This window comes from Rattus norvegicus, chromosome 16 (assembly GCF_021556685.1).
Source record: "Rattus norvegicus strain SHRSP/BbbUtx chromosome 16, alternate assembly SHRSP_T2T, whole genome shotgun sequence".
Lineage (NCBI taxonomy): Eukaryota > Metazoa > Chordata > Mammalia > Rodentia > Muridae > Rattus > Rattus norvegicus.
Window position 1 is genome coordinate 54,463,782 of NC_141549.1, and position 20,166 is coordinate 54,483,947.

Here is a 20,166-nt window from a genome sequence, read left to right on the forward strand (position 1 = left end):
ACCCCCTGAGGCAACTTTGAGACATTGTACATAACATTCTTAAGTGTCACAATAATTTATAAAAGTTATTTTGCAATATTAAAAGAAGCAATGGGGGGTTGGGGATTTAGCTCAGTGGTAGAGTGCTTGCCTAGGAAGCGCAAGGCCCTGGGTTCGGTCCCCAGCTCTGAAAAAAAAGAACCAAAAAAAAAAAAAAAAAAAAAAAGAAGCAATGGGATTTTATTTCATAATAAATCTTTTAAATTGGAGAAGCTCTGGGGCAAAGGTACTTGGAACAGACATTAATAACAAAGAAGAAACTGGTCAAAGACTAACAGGAATTGAATATTTTCACTAACAACTGGAAGCCTTTGCTTATAAAAACATAAAGAGATGCAAACATTCAAAACAGCAAAAACGATTCCTCTCCACACATCCCCATTAAAAAAATTAGAAAGGATCTTCTCATAACAGTGTTTGGACATGTCCCCTCCCATTTCTTCATCTACATAAGACAGACGATGTAAGGTCTTAAGCCACTTCTGAGAATATTAAATCAGGCACTTAAAATGAGTACTGCAGCTCTCAAACGACATCCATTTGATCTTTATGTGATTTGATTTTTATTTCTATCTGTCCTATCATTCATGTTTAACCACGCTTAAATGTTTGCAAGACATCCCCCCCCCCTTTAAAGCTTTTGCATAGCATTCTCTCCACCAAGACAATGTTAAGAGTTGCCATTAAAGTAGACATCAGCCATGTGTTTAGTCAATATGCTCACAGTTCAAAAAGACTCATATTACCTCATGGAGGGTGTCTCCCCTAGAGCTGTGGAAACCTGACCCTGAAGTGTTTCCATAATATTGTCATCTGAGTACAACTGCATAGGAGTGTTAAACTGAGCATGTACAATCTTCACGCCCGGAAGTTCCATTTCCAAAGGAATGTTAGGGGCCATCTTAGCAGCAACTTTCAAGTCACCTGGGCAGATCGTACTAACGGTACTGACGGAAGAAGGGGTGCTACGTCCACTGCCACAGTCAATACCGGAAGGAGTGCTGCAGCCACTGTGTTAATGACCACGTTACGCAAAGGTGACGCAGAGAACCGGAAGAACACAGAAAACGGGTACAGAGAAGTTAGAAGGAAGTGGGGACACAAGAGGTGATCACATCAATCTAAAACACAGGCGAGAAAGGGGTTTCTAAAACGGACGATGTAAAATGTACATGCAAAAAAAAAATCGAACAAAATTAAAAGCTTCAGGCGATACTGCATCTGTTGGCTGGATTCTGTCAAGTTGAAGGTTAACATGTAGAAGACTTATACATAAAGTTGTACGTAACAAATGCCTGTCCTCATTTTTTTTTTAAAGTAGGCCAAATAATTTAGTTTCTGACGATATCGCAGGTAAATGATAGAGGGAGATTAGCTGGAAATCCTTTTAAGACTCTGAGTTTTATAATTAAAGTATTAGTGACTGCTGTTTCACAAATAGTACCACTATGTGGCATGAAGACTTGGGCTAGACTGTCACAATAAGCATGTTTCAGTCACAGAGTCAAGCTTTGAATGCTCAATAATTACCTATGGGTAAGGCTAAATAAAGATATTTTAGAGATATTTTATCAATGTTTTACTGTTACTATTTCAATATATTATTTTTTGTTCACTTATTTTGTTAAGAACATACTTTAAAAACTGTTCTGTAACTTACCACAAGAGCTAGAAACAGTCAACGAATGCGTATCACCTTGCCCTTGATGATTACAGAACAAATAGTTCACCTCACGTCATTTGGCTGCTACTCAAGGCTAACGTTGGTTTCCTTTGTACACAGGTGTCTCGTGCAAGATTTTGGTCACATGCATATATTTCCATGCATATTTTTTATTTCCCTTTAAGGACAAGGTTTAGGGACTTGAGTAACGTTGCAGAGGTTGGTCGCCATAGTGAAGAACTAGGGAGATTTTGTACTCTTTATGAAACTGAAATGGAGACCAGGCACAACTGACATGCATTTTGTTAATTAATTAATTAATTTGGCACTGGGAATTGAACCTAGGGCCTCATGCATGCTAAGTAATCAATCTGTCACCGTGCTACATCCTTAACCCTTTCTGAGCATAGTAAATCCACACAGAGATGCACGTTATGAGAAACTGGGATGTATTAAGAGTCTTCGAAAATGCACAGCCATTTAGAAGAAAGCAAAAAGAAGTGTTGACATTCATGTTGAGTTCTGTTATGATTGACTGTTAGTGTTGCAGTGAACTTGAGACAGATACATGTATGTGATGTGATTGCCTTAAGGTTAACAATCTGAGCTGTGACATATGGGACCCCATCTCTACATTTCCTTTAAAGGACTACTGTTTTTAACCAGAGCCCCACATAGACACCAAATCCAAAAAAGATGCTGAACAGGGAGTTTTTTAAGACAATGTTGCAGCTGGTTAGTTTAGACAATATTGTCATTAGTTAATTTTTTTTTTTTTTTAGGGTTTTGTGTTACATAACCCAACTTCTTACACCATCCCTTTAGCTCCTGCCTGTTGAGAATCTGTTTAAAATCCAACCAGCCCACTAGTTAGGTCAGGTACCAAAATAGCATCTGGCCTTTTTTTAGGCTCAGCACTGTTTCCCAAAATTAAGTTTAACTGCTAAAAGAAAGGAAGAAACTTTTCTCTTGTACAGCAGTTTGGTCAGGATTAAATAAATGGTTTGGCATAAGCGTAATGAGGTTCACGAACTTGAGGAAAGGGAATTGGAGACAGTGGGTTAAATCTTGAGGGACTTGGGCCAAATATAATGGATCTATTCAGGAAAGATTTAGAATGTCTCTGGCTTCCTGTGTCTCGTGCAGGATGCTAGATGCTGGATGAACTATTATCAATGCAAACTCAGGGATAGGCTTTATTTTGGTATGTAATTAGTAATCCCTTTCTGTTATTAGGGACTGTATACAGATAGTATGTGCATATGGTCTTAATTTGTCCAAGATTATGTCTCTATTTCTCCTCCCTTCATCATTTGAATTAGGGACCCCGTGTCTACTAAATGGAGGAAATGACATAACAGCAGCAAGAATGACCTTTTATAAATATCCAAGACAATGTTAAAAAGTATTCCTGTGTTGGTGATTTAAACAAGATGGTTCTCAGGGACCCTAGACCCAGTGGAATATTGCCCAGAGTTCAGAAACTTATTCTTAGTGACCCAGAATGCAGATGCTAATGCGATCTCCTGAGGCTGTCTTGGTCATGTGGCAAGATCACCTGTAATGGGGAAGGTGACTTTCAGTTACTTCACAACCAGGTGAGCTTCCACAGACAATGAACGTCCCTGGGACTGTGTTCAGACTTTCAGAGAGGAGGGTGTACCTCTGGCTGTAACTGGTTTAAAACTACCCAGAAACATTTCATTTTTACATTCAGGTTTATAATAAAAAAAAAATCTTGCCTGTAGTTTGAATCATCACTCTGAATTTAAATTGTTACACATTTCCACATAAAAATGCTGGCGCTTTCAATGGCTTCAACCGTGATGAAGTAATCAAAGGAGCCGGGGCTAACGGCAGAACAGCAGGTGCAGGCGCACCGACAAATAAACCCAGCACACCTGTCTGACTTCAGATTCAACATGCTGCTCGCTCACAGTGCAGCGGCAGCCTGGAATGTCGCCTCAAGTTCTATCTCTGGGAGAGAGCAAAAAGTTGGGAGGCTAGACCAAATAGTGAGAGGACAGAGGAAGAAAAGCTGAAGGGAGAGGCCTTTCCACCAGTCTTTAGGCTCTGTATACAGGGACCTGCTAGTTACTTATTTACCTATTTTTAGAAGATCCCTGTTATTCTGGTGCAGTAAGAGGTACCTGCAAGTGACACACGTGTGAACTCTTTGTCCTGATCACCACATTCAAGCTAAGAGAACACAGAAGAAAGCCTCTGTGACCTTCTTTGAAGTTCTGTGCAATTAAATGTGTCCTGGAGTCTATATTTATTCAATAGGGCTAGCTGCCTATTATTCGGTAATGGACTTTGACTGCAGTGTGCTACGTGGCTGTGGAGTGGTGTGGGGGTAGTTATTGGGGGGAAAAGATGGAGAAGAGGAATGGAAACAAGAAAGCAGAGAGGATGGTGTGGCCTGGCAAGGTGGAGACAGAGAACAGCTTCTAATTCCTCTGTCTCACAATACTGGGGACTCTTGGGATTTTATTCCTCTACCCAGTGTGTGTGTGGTGAGCGTTGGTTGCGGTGGTCCAGGCTCAATTCTAGGTGTGGGGACCCCCCATTCCTGTTTCTTCCTCTGTCTGACATTACGGAAGTTGTGTGGTTTGTTTGGAGAGACAATCTCCTGGCCTTTCCTGCAGCTTATTGCAGGGTCTCCACTTAAAAATCATATATTAAGTAATGCTTTAATAGCCATAGGAGGAGTTAAGCACCCACAGGCTCAGTCTCGTGATTGTGAAATGTACCAGTTAATATATACTTAACAGGGATGAGCATTTCAATAAGCATTTAATCACCCCCTGCCCATAAAGCAATGGGAGTATTTAATAAATCATGCTCGCCTGTGGGCTCCCAGTTTGGGGTACATGATATGAACCATTATGCCGTGTTTCTAACCAGATCAACCCAGTCTGAAAAACTGGTTCCTTGGGATAACTAACTGAAGGTCAGAATGAAATTTCCTAAACTTGCTATTTGCTTTCAACTGAAGTTCAATTTCCAGACAAGATTCTAGGAAAGACTGCGTAGCCATAATCGCTTCTCTGATTGACAGGTAAGACTTTAGACCCTGCTCATTACTGTTATTATGGTTTATATAATGTATCCCACGAGAGGCCTTAATACTCAGTAACTGACTTCCCTCCTTGGCTGGATAGAAAAGTCTCTTTCTCAAGGAGCCTTTGTTTCATTGGAAGGATCCAGAGTATGAACAGTTATTCTTATATAAGGGCTTCCTCTTGCTACTACCTGGAGCTGGTTTCCATTTTTGTCCCCGCAGGCTGGGCTTTCCTGATGTGGGGCAGAGTACATCTGCCTGACTCAAAGGTCACTGTGTTCTGGATGGGATCGCCAGAGCTTCTGGGGCACTGGTTATAAATACACATTGTGATCACATAAAATTTCATAGCCCTGCCATCTAGTCAATATTTACCCTCAGTAATGGATGTTATTTGGCAACTGCTGTTAAGTGAATTGTTTCTTTTTGCTTTTGAAATAAGCTTCACAATTAAAAGTCACTCCAGATACCTAGAAGTTACTTTCCCTGGTGATTAGTAAGAACTCATTAAAGCAACATGCACTTCAAATTTCACAATCTCAGAATTTATGACCTGGTTCGGCCTGGAATTATGAAAGGTTTGGGCCGAATATTGTGCTTGTGTTCAAAGTAGTTCACATCCTGTAAAAACAAAGGGTTGAAGAAAAATCTCTCAGTGGAGGCTCAGTCTTCTGAGGGTAAAAAAGGAAATGCGTGAGAATTGTGCAGAGGGAATCATTTACCACCAAATACTGACATGTCAAAGGAGGGTGATGATGAGACCAGAGATCTCTTTTATTTTTTTTTAAATCCACACAGCCACTATACATTTGGGAACTGGCTGACAAGGCTTCAGAGCAATTAGAGTCAAGTTTGAGATGCTTCTCCTTAAAAACAAAAGTTTGATAGTACCTTCAAGAAAAAGGAGAAAAGGGCAACAGCCGGACCTTGGCAAAGAAAGCGCACCGTGAAGAACGCTGACCCGGAACTGAACGTCAGTACTTACTTTTGCGGTGAACTGGGGATGAGACCCCGCAGCTGTCCGTGTAGCGCGTCTCGGATATTGCTAGTTGAATAGAGCCCAATTGGTGAGTTATAGGAAGCGCTCACTACCTGTCTTTTGTCATCAATGTTTGCTGCTGCTACGAAAGGCTGGGCCCTTCTGTTGTGCGCGGTACCAATGGGTTTGAATTCCTGTACATGGCAGACAAAATACACAGAGCCACAGAGAGCGCACAACAAAGCTGTTAATGAACAAAACTGTCAGCAACGCTGTTGTTAATTAAGGCATCGTTACCTGCTACAGGATTAGCAAAAAGGTTAGGGGAGGAATTAGGGTCCGAGTATCATGTCTCTGAAATCTACATGTGCTATGTCCCTCTTTTAAATGTCAGACGCCATAGACTGCACCTCATTTGATATCAAAATTCAAACATTGTCTGGCTTTCTCCTTTGGCTTCATCTGCTTCTTTTATAAAACTCCAAAAACAGTGTATTAGAAGTGAGGGTTTTTTTAATCTAGTTTAGAATAAATTACCAGACTTAATATTCTCTCTAGCTGCAGCTACGTGTGCTTTCTTCTCCATAAATACCTTTTTCGCTTTTGTGATACTTGGGAATGAACCCAGACTCCAGTACATTTCAGGCAAACTTGCTGCCACCACACCTTCATGGATTTCCCTCCATTTTAAGAAGCGAGAGGATAAACATCAGTAAGTGAACGATCATTTGTGAATTACTCTAGTGTATCATTTCGACTGATCTGGGCAGACATTTTTGTTTTTAAAAACACTTGAAGCGACAAAACCCAAGTGGTTAATTTGAGTATGGATGTACTTTCAGAACGTAAGGAGAATAGGAAGGCTTTTAAAAGCAGGAACACCACACACAGAAGTCCTTCTTCTTTATTGCGATGATGCCGCACGTGTACTTAGGAACTCTTCATGGTCGTCTCTTTCTTGGAAAACAAATAAATCTAAAGATGTGTGTGTGTGTGTGTGTGTGTGTGTGTGTGTGTGTGTGTGTGTGTGTGTGTTAAAAATAGATGTTTAGGGCTGGGGATTTAGCTCAGTGGTAGAGCGCTTACCTAGGAAGCACAAGGCCCTGGGTTCGGTCCCCAGCTCCGAAAAAAAGAACCAAAAAAAAAAAAAAATAGATGTTTACTCCGTTGCCTGAGTAACAGGAGGCACAGCAGAGTATCTAGCCTTGGGTTTGAAACCTGCCTGCATAACCCAACTAAGTGTAGGAACCACATTTTCTGGTTTTGAATCTTGGATATGTTTCAAAGCTGTTAGTTTTTTGCCTTAAAAGCACCAGAGGAAACTAGTAGGGATGTTAAAATACACAGGGGACTGCGCTGTGTGCAAACGTTTCTCTTTGGCAGAAACAGCTTCATCGACCTTTATACTTTTCACATCTTTTGTGAGTGTGCACTGAGTGTGGCGCCCAGATTGGAAGTAATGCATAACTGTTTGAAACGTTTCCCCATAGAGGCTGGCAGACCTTGCTAAAAGTAGTCGTGACAGTGCGAATGGGGCACAGCTTCAACTACCGACTAACGAGTCATTTCTCCACCTGCTCCCGATGTCGTACCACCAGAGAATCTGTCACGCTGCGAAGAACAGGGTTTGTCTCCTCAACCCAGGACACACGTGTTAACAGTCCCTTGATTCTGAATACAACGTTGGCCACGACTGTGTAGCGGTGTTAGACTAATTGATTCCTTGTTCATCTAATATTTTTTCCTCTACAAGAAGGGATCAATGCTGAGGCTTGGCTGGATGACATCATTCTCCTGGACACTAGGTAGCAAGAATATTGAAACCACCAATTATAGTTTTAGAAATGCCCCAGCACTGAATCTCATACCATGTAAACATATGTGTACTGGCTGGTTTTATGTGTCAACTTGACACAAGCTGGAGTTATCAGAGAAACAGGAGCCTCCCTTGAGGAAATGCCTCCATGAGACCCAGTTGTAAGGCATTTTCTCAACGAGTGATCAAGGGGGAGAACCCAGCCCATTGTGAGTGGTGCCGTCCCTGGGCTGGTGGTCCTGGGTTCTATAAGAAAGCAAGCTGAGCAAGCCAGGGGAAGCAAACCAGTAAGTGACATCCCTCCATGGCCTCTGCATCAGCTCCTGCTTCCTGACCTGCTTGAGTTTCAGTCCTGACTTCCTTTGGTGATGAACAGCAATGTGGAAGTGTAAGCTGGGTAAACCCTTTCCTCCCCAACTTGCTTCTTGGTCCTGATGTTTGTGCAGGAATAGGAACCCTGACTAAGACAATATGAGTGCAAACATTTACATAGTCATACAGCCTGGGATGTTAGCTGTATAACGACTTTATAACGAATCGGCTGTATTTTGTGATGGCCGTTTTGACTAACCATTACCATGACTCAAGAAGAGTGTGCTGGAAATAATTGTAAGCAATGGCGGCTTTTGTGGTTTGAGCCTTCTAACTCCTTTTGGTATAAAAGATGCTGAGGCTAATTGCCCAATTCAGCTTTGACTTCTAAATCTTCCATGTTAATTACAGGGTGAATCAGGATAAGACAAGCCGTTCAAGCTTTGTGGAACCTAGTTGGTTTTATAGAACAAAGTATGAAATGTCTTTAAAATCTTGGTAAATAGCATTACACTTATAATAACTCATTAACACACTAGGGTGGCTTGATTAGGGAAAAATATCCACCTCCATTTTTTGTTTCATACGCTTTCAGGTAATGAGTAAACGTGGACGGTGAATGTCCTACAATGCGATCAATTCCTCTGAAAGCATTTGTGCATTTGTAATTCCCAGCAGGGCTTCCAAATAGCAGTGCATAAGCTCCAAGCCTCCTTTTCTTTGTGATTTTCAGTTTTGTTCTCTCTCTCTCTCTCTCTCTCTCTCTCTCTCTCTCTCTCTCTCTCCCTCCCTCTCTCTCTCTCATTGGAATTGGGTGAAGAAAAATGACTTTATTTTCTACTCCCACCATAAAAGGAAGTCTTTCTAATATAGGCTTAAAACACGTTTTTGTTTAGGCTTTGCGAAGCATTAGTTTATGGGCCTCTAGTGTTATTTCCCAAAGCACAATGAAGTGTATACACCAAAGTTAAACAAGAAATTTAACGATGGCACAGAGAGGCAGCGTTCTGTCCAAGTCTTACATCATTGTTGATGGTCAAACAGTATCCAAAGACAAAGCCAATTAGATGCCTGCCAGTCCACTTTAATTCCTTCTTTTTCCACTTTTCTTGGAAAAGCACACGCAACACAAATTTCTTACATAGCAGTTTCTGTGGAGTCCAGCTCTTGGTTTGTTCTACCCGAGAAAACCATCAAATAATTCTTATTGAAAAGTAGTTATTGGGGGAGCCTTTTGGATCAATTCTCAATTTTAAAATATGTTTTTAAATGTTAGAGGCTTGTATTAAGGAATAATATTTTGAAGGAATGGAATGTTAGAGCGGCCATGGCACAAGTTACACGTTTGATGGAAAGCCACTGACAGCAGAAAAATGGGGCTCTGTGCAGTTACCTCCCAGTTCTGGAAATGACAACACTCAGAGACAGTTTACCTTAAATTTCTTATTTGATGACACTATTCATAGACAGAGTGTCCAGGCCATTACCATCTTTCTCTGAAGCAGTGTGCCTGACTCGTGCACTTAATTTCTCTTATTTACCTGCCCTTTTCTAAATCTTTCATGGGAAAGCTGTAGGAAAGCGAGAAACAAACGGCAGGAAGTGAAACATTTGATCCAGTCAAAGTGAGACAATGAATCTGTTGCATCAGGCTTGAAAATCATGAAGCTATTCGTTCGTGTTCACCCTTCAAGTGGAGGAAAAAAACCATTCTTAAAACCACCATTTTGGGGTTGGGGATTTGGCTCAGTGGTAGAGCACTTGCCTAGCAAGTGCAAGGCCCTGGATTCGGTCCCCAGCTCCGAAAAAAAGAAAAGAAAAAAAAAAACCCCACCATTTTGGGCTCCAAGTGTTTCTACTCCCCATTAGAGGATTGTTAGGGGAAATGTTAGTGAAAGCTTGCTTGTGTAACACCTTCTTGTTACCAAAACACTGGAGATTGAAGTTAACTTTATGGAAACAAACTGTGGCTGCCCATATAAAAGGAAGACACGGTTCTGTACAAAGACATAGACATAATGCTCTTCCTGCTTAGAAAGAGTCATTTTTTTTTAATTTGTCTCCAAAGAGCATCTTTCTTGTTATGTGAGGTACGCCATGTCTTTGAGTTATGTGACTGCAGGAATGAAAGTGACAGTTTGCTTGGTAAGCAAAGCTTTGAAGAAGGACTAACCACACACTTGTCTAGAGTGCACACACACACACACACACACACACACACACACACGCGCGCGCACATGCACACGCACATGCATACATCATTATACCTATATCTATACATTGACATGTTATTACTTGGTCTTGGTTCTAGATAACGGGACCTAGTTTTTCCTCTTTCAGTGAGTAGATAGTGCATTTAAAATAAGAAAGAATATTTTATCCAGTTGCCAGAGGTCACAATACTTGCTCCAACAAATTGACTTGGGTTGAGAAAGAAGAACTCAAATATTCTACTGTTTGTGGACATTTTCCATTCAGCCATAACAACGTTTAAATGTTCCCCAATGGCATTCACTTCCCCAGCTGACACACCTCTGTTTCCCAGAAGGCTGCTGTGTTTACATAGTTTTCACTAAAGGGGAAAAGTAAATCTTTTTGTAAAGAAAGGCATTACTTAAAACTTAGTTTTTTTTTTCTCCAAATGCAAAGGCCCCAAATGTATAACCTGTCAGAAGAAAATCTCTCTCCGTGGTGTCCCAGACGCTTGGAGGGCAGAGCTGCACGGAAATTCAGCTGTTTTGTGGACCAAATGCCTATGCCATGTGAGTTAGTCATGTTGAAATCTCTCTGAAGAACGGCATGAGGGGAAACCCTTTGATGATTAGGAGAGCTGAAATAGTTCTTATCTCTGAGCCAGTCAGACACTGGCTTCTTGGAGAGGGAGCCAGTAAGGACTAGGCATGACTCAAACGAATGGAATTTTAAAAGGCCCCATCTGAATGCCTGCTGTAGTTGTTAACCTAATCATCACCTCCTTCATTTTTTTTGTAAAAAAGAAATTCATTTCCTTTTCCTTATTTGTAGAATTGTATTTAAAAAAAAGTAAAAATTGGTAGTTTCTAACCCTTAAGTTCCAGATTTCTGGGTTAATAAAATGATTAAGAAGAGGTCGAAATATTTAAAATTAGAATTATGCCTTAAAAGCTAGTTCTTAGAAGAGCGATAAGCACAAACCACTGCATGCAGATTTGCAAGTCTCTTTTCTCACTGCAGCTCAGGAATGGTGGTTGACCTTAAATTCTGAAGGGAAAGCATTCTTAAATTGTCCCAGCATAGCTCAAGTACCCCTTGGTTGAATCAGTGCTTGCAGGAGGTGAGCAGCAGCTGGGATTGTGTCTCACCCTGGGTTTGGCCATTGATCGAACCTATTTAGTTACATTAAATCTTACATCTCAGGTTGGTGAGCAAGGAGTTTGAAAAACAAGGAGACATTTGGGATAGGGATGTGATTCGCAGACGGGTGCATGTAGGGCAGTGTTTAATGTGTGCTGTGTGCGGACAAAGAAATGGGGATTTTAACACATTGCATTCTAAAGCTCCAAGTTTGGACAGTCAACAGATGTGTGCAGAAGGCCACCGGGGTCCCCTCTTCATGAGCATTGCCTCTAAAGGACCAACCAATGTGCATGGAAGGTACACAGGCTTGTGCATTGCTGCAAAGCACTGTGCACACATGAGGGTGATGGACCTAGACCTCGGTGCTTCAGCTAACCTTTCTCTGTGTCGAATTGAGTGCTGACTGGGGGCGTTATCAGTCAACATACGGGACCCTAGCATGTGTGAGCTACTGATGGCTTTCAGATCTCTTTCCGCCATGTTTACAGCGAACATCTCTAATCCAAAATCCAGAAATCTATACTGTTCCTAAAAGAGGACTGTTTTGAGCAAAGATATGGTGTCAGAAACAGAAAGTTTGGCCTGGTGCACTGGCTCCCAGTGAAATGAGTGGGTTCATAATCCTGAACCTATGTGTCAAGATGTAAAAAACGGCAAAATTAAGCTTTATGTTGTCTGTTCGATAAAGTATCTCTCTGTGCATATACAAATGTTTCAAATTAACCTAAAGTTTCTGGGCCTGAGCACTTTTAACAGAGGAGAGCAGATCTACATTAGCTCTCCCACCTTTCATTATTTGCTCATGTCCTCTGCAGAGTGAAAGTCTCATCTGACCTAAATACACCACTCACTTTCCAAGATCACACAGAACTTCACAGTCGGAGTGACAGCTAAACTGCTCCTGGGGACCAGTCCTAGACATTGCTGGGAAATGCAGTTCATCTTCTGACCAGCTAATTTCACCCCTTGTTACTCTGCACTTTACTGGGTGCTTGCTGTGGGCTATACCTTGGGGCATCTCATCGAGGAGAACAGACCAATGGCTCCTGTCTTTAGAGTGTTCTATATTCTGTTCATTTTCCTTGAGGGCCATTCTCTCTTCCTTTTGCTCACAGTTTTTAGGCACAGGCTCTCCCTTCTCTTTTAGTCCAAGGCTGGGGCAAGAATCTTAGAAATCCTTCCCCTGTAGAGAGTACATGTCATGTTTCCTTTTCTGAGTGCAGGCCAGGGAGGGAACTGTGTTTTAACTGAAGTTTTGAAGGAGCACAATTTAGAATGACCTTTGTAATAGTCACAAGGAAGGGACTCTTCATTGTCACAGTGGCAGTGAAGACAGAAAGCTGTTAGGTGAGCAGGTGTGTGGTGTTGAACGTTGGGGAGGCTGCTGACACAGCTTCGGGGTTAAGGGGACAAGACACTAAGCTTAAGACTGCCCACTCAGTTGACAGGCCTTTGCTTACACTGCTATATTTAAATCTCTGAGTAGCCTGAGAGACTTGTACTTCTGTTCTGCTATGTCTATTTTATGACATGAGGACAGGGCCTCACTGGGGCAAGAAGAAAACATTCAGGACAAACCTGGGAGCCAACCAGCCCGACAAGGACAAGAGTGCTAAGTGTGAATCATAAATGTGCTCTCAGTCAATCTTCAATAGGTAGATAGAGAACAATGTGCTAGAAATATCCAGCATTTTAATAGAAATCTTGTTTCAAAGATGGTATTAAACACATACCTTTCTATCTCTAAGCCTTGGCAGCTTCTAAGAGGTTCCAAAGCCCTGTTCTTAATTAGATTTTCCAGTGTATTATAATTGAGGTTTGATTCAATGGGGGGTGGGGTTTCTGAAAGTAGACATAGCCAGATAGGCATCAGATGATTAGATTCATGTGGCTCAGGAGACAGGTTGCCTCAGGAGAAAAAGGCCTTTATCCTTTGTAAGTCAGCGGCCTGAGCAGAGTATCTCTGTGATAACAAACTTCGATTCTCTTGGGGTGAGGAAAATTGAATATAGAATATCAGAGCTGAGAACTGAAGAAGAATGTCAAAATAAGACCTGCTCCAGAGATCTTCAAGGACTGAAGAGCACAGTAATGATTAGATTAGAGACGCCTGCTCCACATGGTTCAGCCTAGTTTTCATTGTGCTTCTTTTAAACAACTTAAGGGTCTTAGATTTCATCATGGCCACAAGAAATAATAATAATAATAATAATAATAATAATAATAATAGTAATAATAGTAATAGTAGTAGTAATAAGGGTGGACTCCATGCAAATTAGTCATATTGTTCCTGATGAGATCGTGTTTTTCCCCTTGTTTTTTTGTATGGCATGGCCCCAATATGCATCCCTAGTTGGCCTGGAACTTTCTGTTTTGGACTGGCATTGACCTTTCAGCAATCTGCCTCTGTCTCCTAAGCTCTGGGACCACAGACATGCACTAACATGCCCAGCAGAGAATATACTCAATCTTTAAAGAGAGATATTTACCTAGGGACACTCTGTTTCTCCCTAGATGTAAGGACACAGGAATCCTAGGAATTAATCTCACAGAGACCAATCACAGCTTCACAGGTGACTTGCTCTGAGTTTCCGATTTGATACTTCTTCCCCTTCCCCTCCCCCAGGGAGCTACTCCACCCTGAACCGGAACTGTGATGTGACATCACTTCCTCTTAACGTCTTACCTGCGGTTCAGCCTCTAGGTTGATTTTAAAGGGATGCGCTTTCCCATCTTCCGACACCTGCGGGGACCATAAGCGAGTTTCTGCCCTGCAAATAAAACAAAGTTTGCGAACTCCAGATCCAAATGACACTTCTTATTAAAATATACATGATTTCCTATCATGTCTGTGGAAAGTATTAGCAACCCTCACTAATTTAAGTCCACAGAATTTGTCTTTTCCTTATTCTGTACGTTCTCATTTGGTTAGCGTTGTATTGTCAGTGTCCTTTCGAGGACCTGAGAACACAGAAAGCCCGCCTGGAGTGCTCGGTGTGGTTGCGGGAGAAAGTACATCTCCAGTGTGTGTAAAAACAACAGAAGGGGAGATTTACGGACATGCAGAAGACACCGGGAGGCAAGCTGCCCGAGTCTCTCTTCTCTCCTATCCTACCAAGGCCACCACAGGAGCCAGAGAGAGGTTGGCCGCATGGCTGTGTGCCTAGCATCACACAGCCATGCATTAGTGAAGCATAGGCAGAGGTAGAAAAGAATCTACTTTTCTTCATGAGGCTTGGATAGTTGATGGAGTCAGTCCTCTGTACCAGGGGAGATGGTCACTGAGTACAACATGGTAATCACATGCACGACCCCTATAACCAATCGCTACTTCACTATTTTCAGCTTTATACCAAGCCCGTCATAACAAGTTGGGTTCAAATTCTTGCGTTAGGAAGTGGTTTAGAAATCTCTGTATATTTAATGTATGCACATGTATTCTTTACACCTTGTAATAACCTCTTGATATGAACCTGTACAAAATGGCCGAGTGGATACCCACACTCAAACTTAACCTTTGGGCAAATCAGGGGATTCTTTATGAAGCATCTTTCAACCCTATTCTGTATCACAGTCATATGAGCAGCTATTCATTCTTGTGTCTTCATGGCTTTAATTACTTTCATTGTCAAGTCCCTCGGCTACTCTACGAAGAAGCCAGTCCTCTGTACCATTTTAATTTTGACATTTCAAAGATGTTTTTTGAAAATGGTTCATTCATAAATGCTAGACTGACCAATTCTGGTGAATACAAGAATAAAGCGGCAAATACATAAGAAACTCCATCAGAATTCTAGGCCTATGACATTACTCACGGGGCAGATGAGACCGCTTAGTTCTGGTTCAGGCTCTCCAGAAAAACAGATCAAGGTTTGACCCACTTAGCTGAGGCGCACCTGTCAATCTTGAGACACAACTGGTAAGATGCTGCTTTGATCCTGTCCTGAGCATCAGCATGAGTCATGGACTCCGTACCAAAGCCATCGATAGCCAGGATGACGTCTCCAGGGCACAGGTTGGCGGCTTCTGCCTTGCTTCCCGGAGTGATCTGGAGGAAACCGAGATACTGCTTCAAATCCGATACCTAGCAGCTTCTTGAGTTTTATACTTAGTAGTTACATGCTATCCTGGTAAGTTTTTCAGTAGTTTCACTTGTTGCCAAATCTTAAGCTGAATTTTTAAAGGAGCTCTCAGTTACTCAGTTGTTTTATTTTGTTATGTTAAATAATTTTCATACCAGCCATATTTTAAGCAACATATTATCTCTTGTTATTTTTAAAATATTTCATATAACTACATCTGTGACTATTTTCTTCGTTGAAAATGAATAATTTTAAAGCTTTTTTGTTAGCCAGAAATTTCTATTTTAAGATAGTTTTTCTATATTTTGACCTTGGAAGATGCCCTTGAGAAGATCAATAGTCTAGAGCCATCATGACTTAGACTAGATCCCTTATAGATAGTCCTCCAAAATAGCTCTGATGTTTTTCTGCCATCTCTGTAGAGACACAAGAAGTTGGTCATCTGAAATCTGGAACAGGTCCCCAGCAAGGGCCCAACCATGTTGATACCCTAACTTAGATTTCAGGCTTTTAGAACTCCAAGAAGCTATTTTCGTTACTGAAAAGTCACGGCTTAAACTATAAAAGCTTAAACTAAGACAAAATTTCTAAGTCTAGAAATCTGGCGAAAGGGTCACCCTTGAACTGACCAGAAGAAACCTGACAATCTGAACATTTACAGCATTCTAGAGAACTGGGAAGAAGAAAACCAGAAGTTCAAGGAAAGATGAAATCTCCCAGGAAGGGAGGACCTCTGCCTCCACGGGTGTATCTGTGACAGACAATGGAGAAAGAAGTGGCCAACATAGCAGCTGTTAAGAAAACTCAGGTAAAACAATACATTGCTAATGGCTTGGTGTAAGTTAGCAAGAATGTGAGGAACCACGGGGGACCAATGACACAAAGGACGTTTGTATTCACTCCTGTAATCTTCTCCATGAATGAAGAACAGTGGGATAAGTAGAAAACATAGAATAAGATGATCGGTTTTAATTAAATCTGGTCAGTAACTACATTAAATATACATGGTCCAAACATGTTACTTAAAAATCAGAGATTTTTCAAAATGGGGGAAAAACAAAATTCATTTTTTTTCCTAGCAGAATGTGTATGAATTTTTAGAAGTGGAAAATGAAAAGGATGATACTTTAGGATATAGGAAAATATATGTTACTGTATTTTTAATGCTTAGAAATAGAAAATATAGAACATTAGTATGCTAAATATCCAGTTAAAAATGAAAGGTTATTTTTCTGGGTAAATTTTTCTCCCATTTTTCTGTCTGTACTCACATCGCTATCTCTCTAGCTCACTGTCCAGACGTCTGATCCCATTCCTGCTCTCCTTTATATAACACACAATGGCTATTCTGATTTCCTTTAAGTTCCTCAAACAGAGCAGCAATACTTTACCTCCTTAAGGTTTTACACCCACAGCTGTTTCTATATGAAATACTCCTCACTTGACGGCTCTTTCTTATCCTTTAGGTTTAGGTGCAAATAACGCATTTTAGAAAATCCCTGAAAGTTCCGAAGTTTCCTTTTTCTAGTCCTTCAAACGTGTTATTTATCTTTATATCTTGTTTATTTCCTTCATGAAGATTAGATTTATCTTGTATTTGCTTAGTTACTTGTGTATTACTGTCTTCTCAACTAGGCTGCAAGTTTATGTGCTGGAGGGTTTCTGACTCATGCTGATTTTGCTGGAACTTAGCAGCTTTACCATGGTTCAAAAGGTGTATAAATTCAGGATGAACCATACTTTGGGCACTGTAGTTTGGTCTTTTGCTTAGCTGGTAGTTTGCAGTGGAACACTTGTTAGTGGTTTTGAAGGTAACTTCAGAGCTCAGGTCAAGTCAGGAGAGGGGGAGGAGGAATGGGAAGGGGAAGGGAAGAGGGAGGAGGAAGGGGAGGGTGAGGTGGGGAAGGGGGAGGGGGAGGATTCTGAAGTTCAGGCTAGACAGGTAGACAACATTCTGTGAGTATATCATGCTTTTAAGCTACTGTGTTGGGCATGTTAAATCTATCAAGATGCATTATGCATGTAGTTTCAACTTTTGATGGTGTTATCAGGATATAACCCCATCCTAGGTCAAGGATTATCTGTATTTCTTATGTTTCACAGTTTATTTTTCAGTGTTTAAATTCAGTAAATGAAAAACTGAAGAATGAATGGAAAAGTCATTTAAACAAGTCATTTATATGAAGAAAAAGCAAGTATTCAAAAATTGTGTGTGTGTGTGTGTGTGTGTTGTGTATATATGATCTTCCCCCAACCCCCATGACATGCTCACAGGCACTATTGCACACATCTTCATGTGTGCTCTTAGTACAAAGGAGGACATTAGGTGTCTGTGTTATCATTTTGTTCCTTATTTACTGTGATGGCTTGTATATACTTAGCCCAGGGAGTGGCACTATTAGTAGGTGTGGCCCTGTTGGAGTAGGTGTGTCAAGGTGGATGTGGGCTTTAAGACCCTTATTCTAGCCTCCTCGAAGTCAGTCTTCTCTTAGCATCCTTCAGATGAGGATGTAGAACTCTCAGCTTCTCCTGCACCATGCTTGCCTGGATGCTGCCGTGTTCCTGCCTGATGATAATGGACTGAACCTCTGAACCCTGTAAGCCAGCCCCAATGAAATGTTGTCCTTATAAGAGTTGCTTTGGTCATGGTGTCTGTTCACAGCAGTAAAACCCTAACTAAGACATTTCCTTTGAGACAGGATCTCTTACTGAATTTGTAACTCCCCATTTTCCTGCTAGGCTGGCTAAGTAGAAGCCACTTGTTTCCACAGCTTCACAGTGGTTGGGTGTAAGGCCCAACCGTGCCTGAATTATTACTTGGGTGCTGGGGATTTGAACTCAGATTCCCATGCTTGGTCAGCAAGTACTCTTTCTATACTGAGCCATTGTCCCAGCCCAGTTTATGTTTATTATTGTGAACTTACCACTTTTATATTTGGAAACTGGAAACTGTAAATCAGAATTTACTCATGAGTCTTATTTTAATCCTCAGATTGCTCTAGGAATAAGCTCCAGTGTTCCTAATATGGCACTCCAGGATTAATAGTCAATTTATTGTTTTTAATTTGCTTATTTTGTTCCATTATGAGCCCCTAGAGAGAGTCAAGTTTATTTAGATAAAGATAAACTTCAAAAATAGTTAAGTCCTCGTGTGTCCCAGTCTTGGAAACTATTGCGGGATTGTTTATTGTGCTGGGTTAATTCCATGTCATGAGGATTTTCTAGTGGGAACAGTTGATAGAAGCTTGGTGAGGACAACTAGGCTTATTACATCTTAGCCTCTGGGGGCTACGTCATAGCTACTTTTATTTAGAATAAAGTTTCCATCCCCAATGGCCCTTGTAGGAATAAAAGGAATCCTGATTGTTTAATATTCGTTCAATATAGAATATGCAGAGTAGTATTTCCTATTTTTAAGCTTCTAAGGTCAGAATGCTTCCTTGGAGTTAAAACATTAAAGGGGCTTAGTGTGTCTGTCTGTAAAGCCCCTCTTAGGTTTAATAATACAGTTGAACAGAATCAAGTTGTAGAACAGTCAATTCTGATCTGGAAGTGTTTAACTTTTTTTTCCTGTTTTAACTTTGGTTATGATGAATAGAAAATAGAGCCGTGTATATATGTGTGTCTGTATGTGTCTGTGCTTGTACACTGTGCTACTGGGTGGGTTAAATGCCTATACACATTTTAAGCAGACATCAGACCTTAAATGTTGAACATGTAATAAATATTGACTTCATATATTGAACAGACTTCAAATACCAAAGTCAAATAGTTTAGGTATTAGAAGGCACTAAATTTTATTAACAGTAACTCCAAAAGTTAAGGATATCACCTTAGCTTCCTACAAAATGATACATTTTAAAAAACTGTTTTCACGTTTTTTGGCAAGGCTCTGTGATAGGCCGAGCAGAAAGGAATGTTCTGTTTTTACCAGAAAGAGATTTTAGTAGCCCAGGGCTTCCTGAGAGCAGCTACAGGACTGGTCACCAGGCATTTTAGAAGCTGGTCTGGGCAGCTTTAACTCTCATTTTGACATGGAGTAGAGCCATCTGAAAAGACAGCCTCAACCGAGGGATTGCCTGGATGGACCTGTGGGTATGTATGTAGAGGATTGTCTTGACTGTTGATTGATGTAGGAAGGCCCAACCCTTGTCAGCAGTATCCTCCCTAGGCATGTGTTCCTGAGACAACAGGAAAGTCCGTAAAGCTGTCTATCTGACAGACAGCTTCCATTGTAGTTCCTGTGTATGTCTTGCCTGTGAAGTGAGCACACGGTGCTGTGTGACATAGGAAAAAGTTCAACCTTTCTCTTCCTTCAGTGATAACTGGGACCTGGAGTTGTAAGCTGAAGCAAACCCCTTTTCCTCCACATTGCTTTTGGTCAGGGTGTTTTATCAGAGCAACAGAAAGGAAAACAGAATGGAATGTTGCCAATGATGGTGAGAACCCACTTCTGACTTTGTTTTCAACAGGGTCCTTATGGCTTTTAGTCCTGCACAGATGGGTGGACCAGGTACAAAAGGGATATATGGAGAGAAGGAGACATATGATGCTTCTAACCTAGTTCAGCAAGGTTGATGATTAGAATGGTAATGACTAAAATGCCTGCTGACCTGACTTGGTTTTTGTAAGTTAAACCATTCACTGAGGTATTCTGAGTCACTATTCATGACTAATTTATACTGCTGCTTTATCTTGACGTTCTACTATTATATTATTACTTTGGATTTTTTTTTTATTGTGCCCTCAGCTTTTTATTACTGTGCTTTCTCCAGTTGGGAGAACAAAGAGGTGAGATGAGGCATAGGGTTTTAAAATGAATTATTTCGTATTTGTGGTCATTAATGTCTTATTAAGGTTACCAGGGAGATAAGT

At 41.0% G+C, this 20,166-nt stretch overlaps 2 protein-coding genes across 3 annotated transcripts in view; one reads left to right on the plus strand and one right to left on the minus strand.

Moving 5' to 3' along the window:
• The window catches only part of Erich1 (glutamate-rich 1), a gene marked incomplete at its 5' end in the record, with an annotated part of 52,793,804 nt that overhangs the window by 23,593,222 nt on the left and 29,180,416 nt on the right, over nucleotides 1-20,166 (plus strand).
• Nucleotides 1-20,166, minus strand: part of Pdlim3 (PDZ and LIM domain 3) — a 31,189-nt gene that overhangs the window by 4,997 nt on the left and 6,026 nt on the right. The window contains exons 2-5 of one of the 3 annotated variants that reach the window (NM_053650.2): nucleotides 15,106-15,257; nucleotides 13,896-13,980; nucleotides 5,320-5,387; nucleotides 786-1,049 (exon numbers count right to left, since the gene is read on the minus strand). In NM_053650.2, the coding sequence (NP_446102.2) occupies nucleotides 786-1,049; nucleotides 5,320-5,387; nucleotides 13,896-13,980; nucleotides 15,106-15,257 (569 nt within the window). Of the gene's footprint in view, nucleotides 1-785; nucleotides 1,050-5,319; nucleotides 5,388-5,751; nucleotides 5,940-13,895; nucleotides 13,981-15,105; nucleotides 15,258-20,166 lie in introns of all 3 variants that reach the window. The other 2 variants (XM_087587322.1, XM_087587321.1) reach the window with 2 other exon arrangements.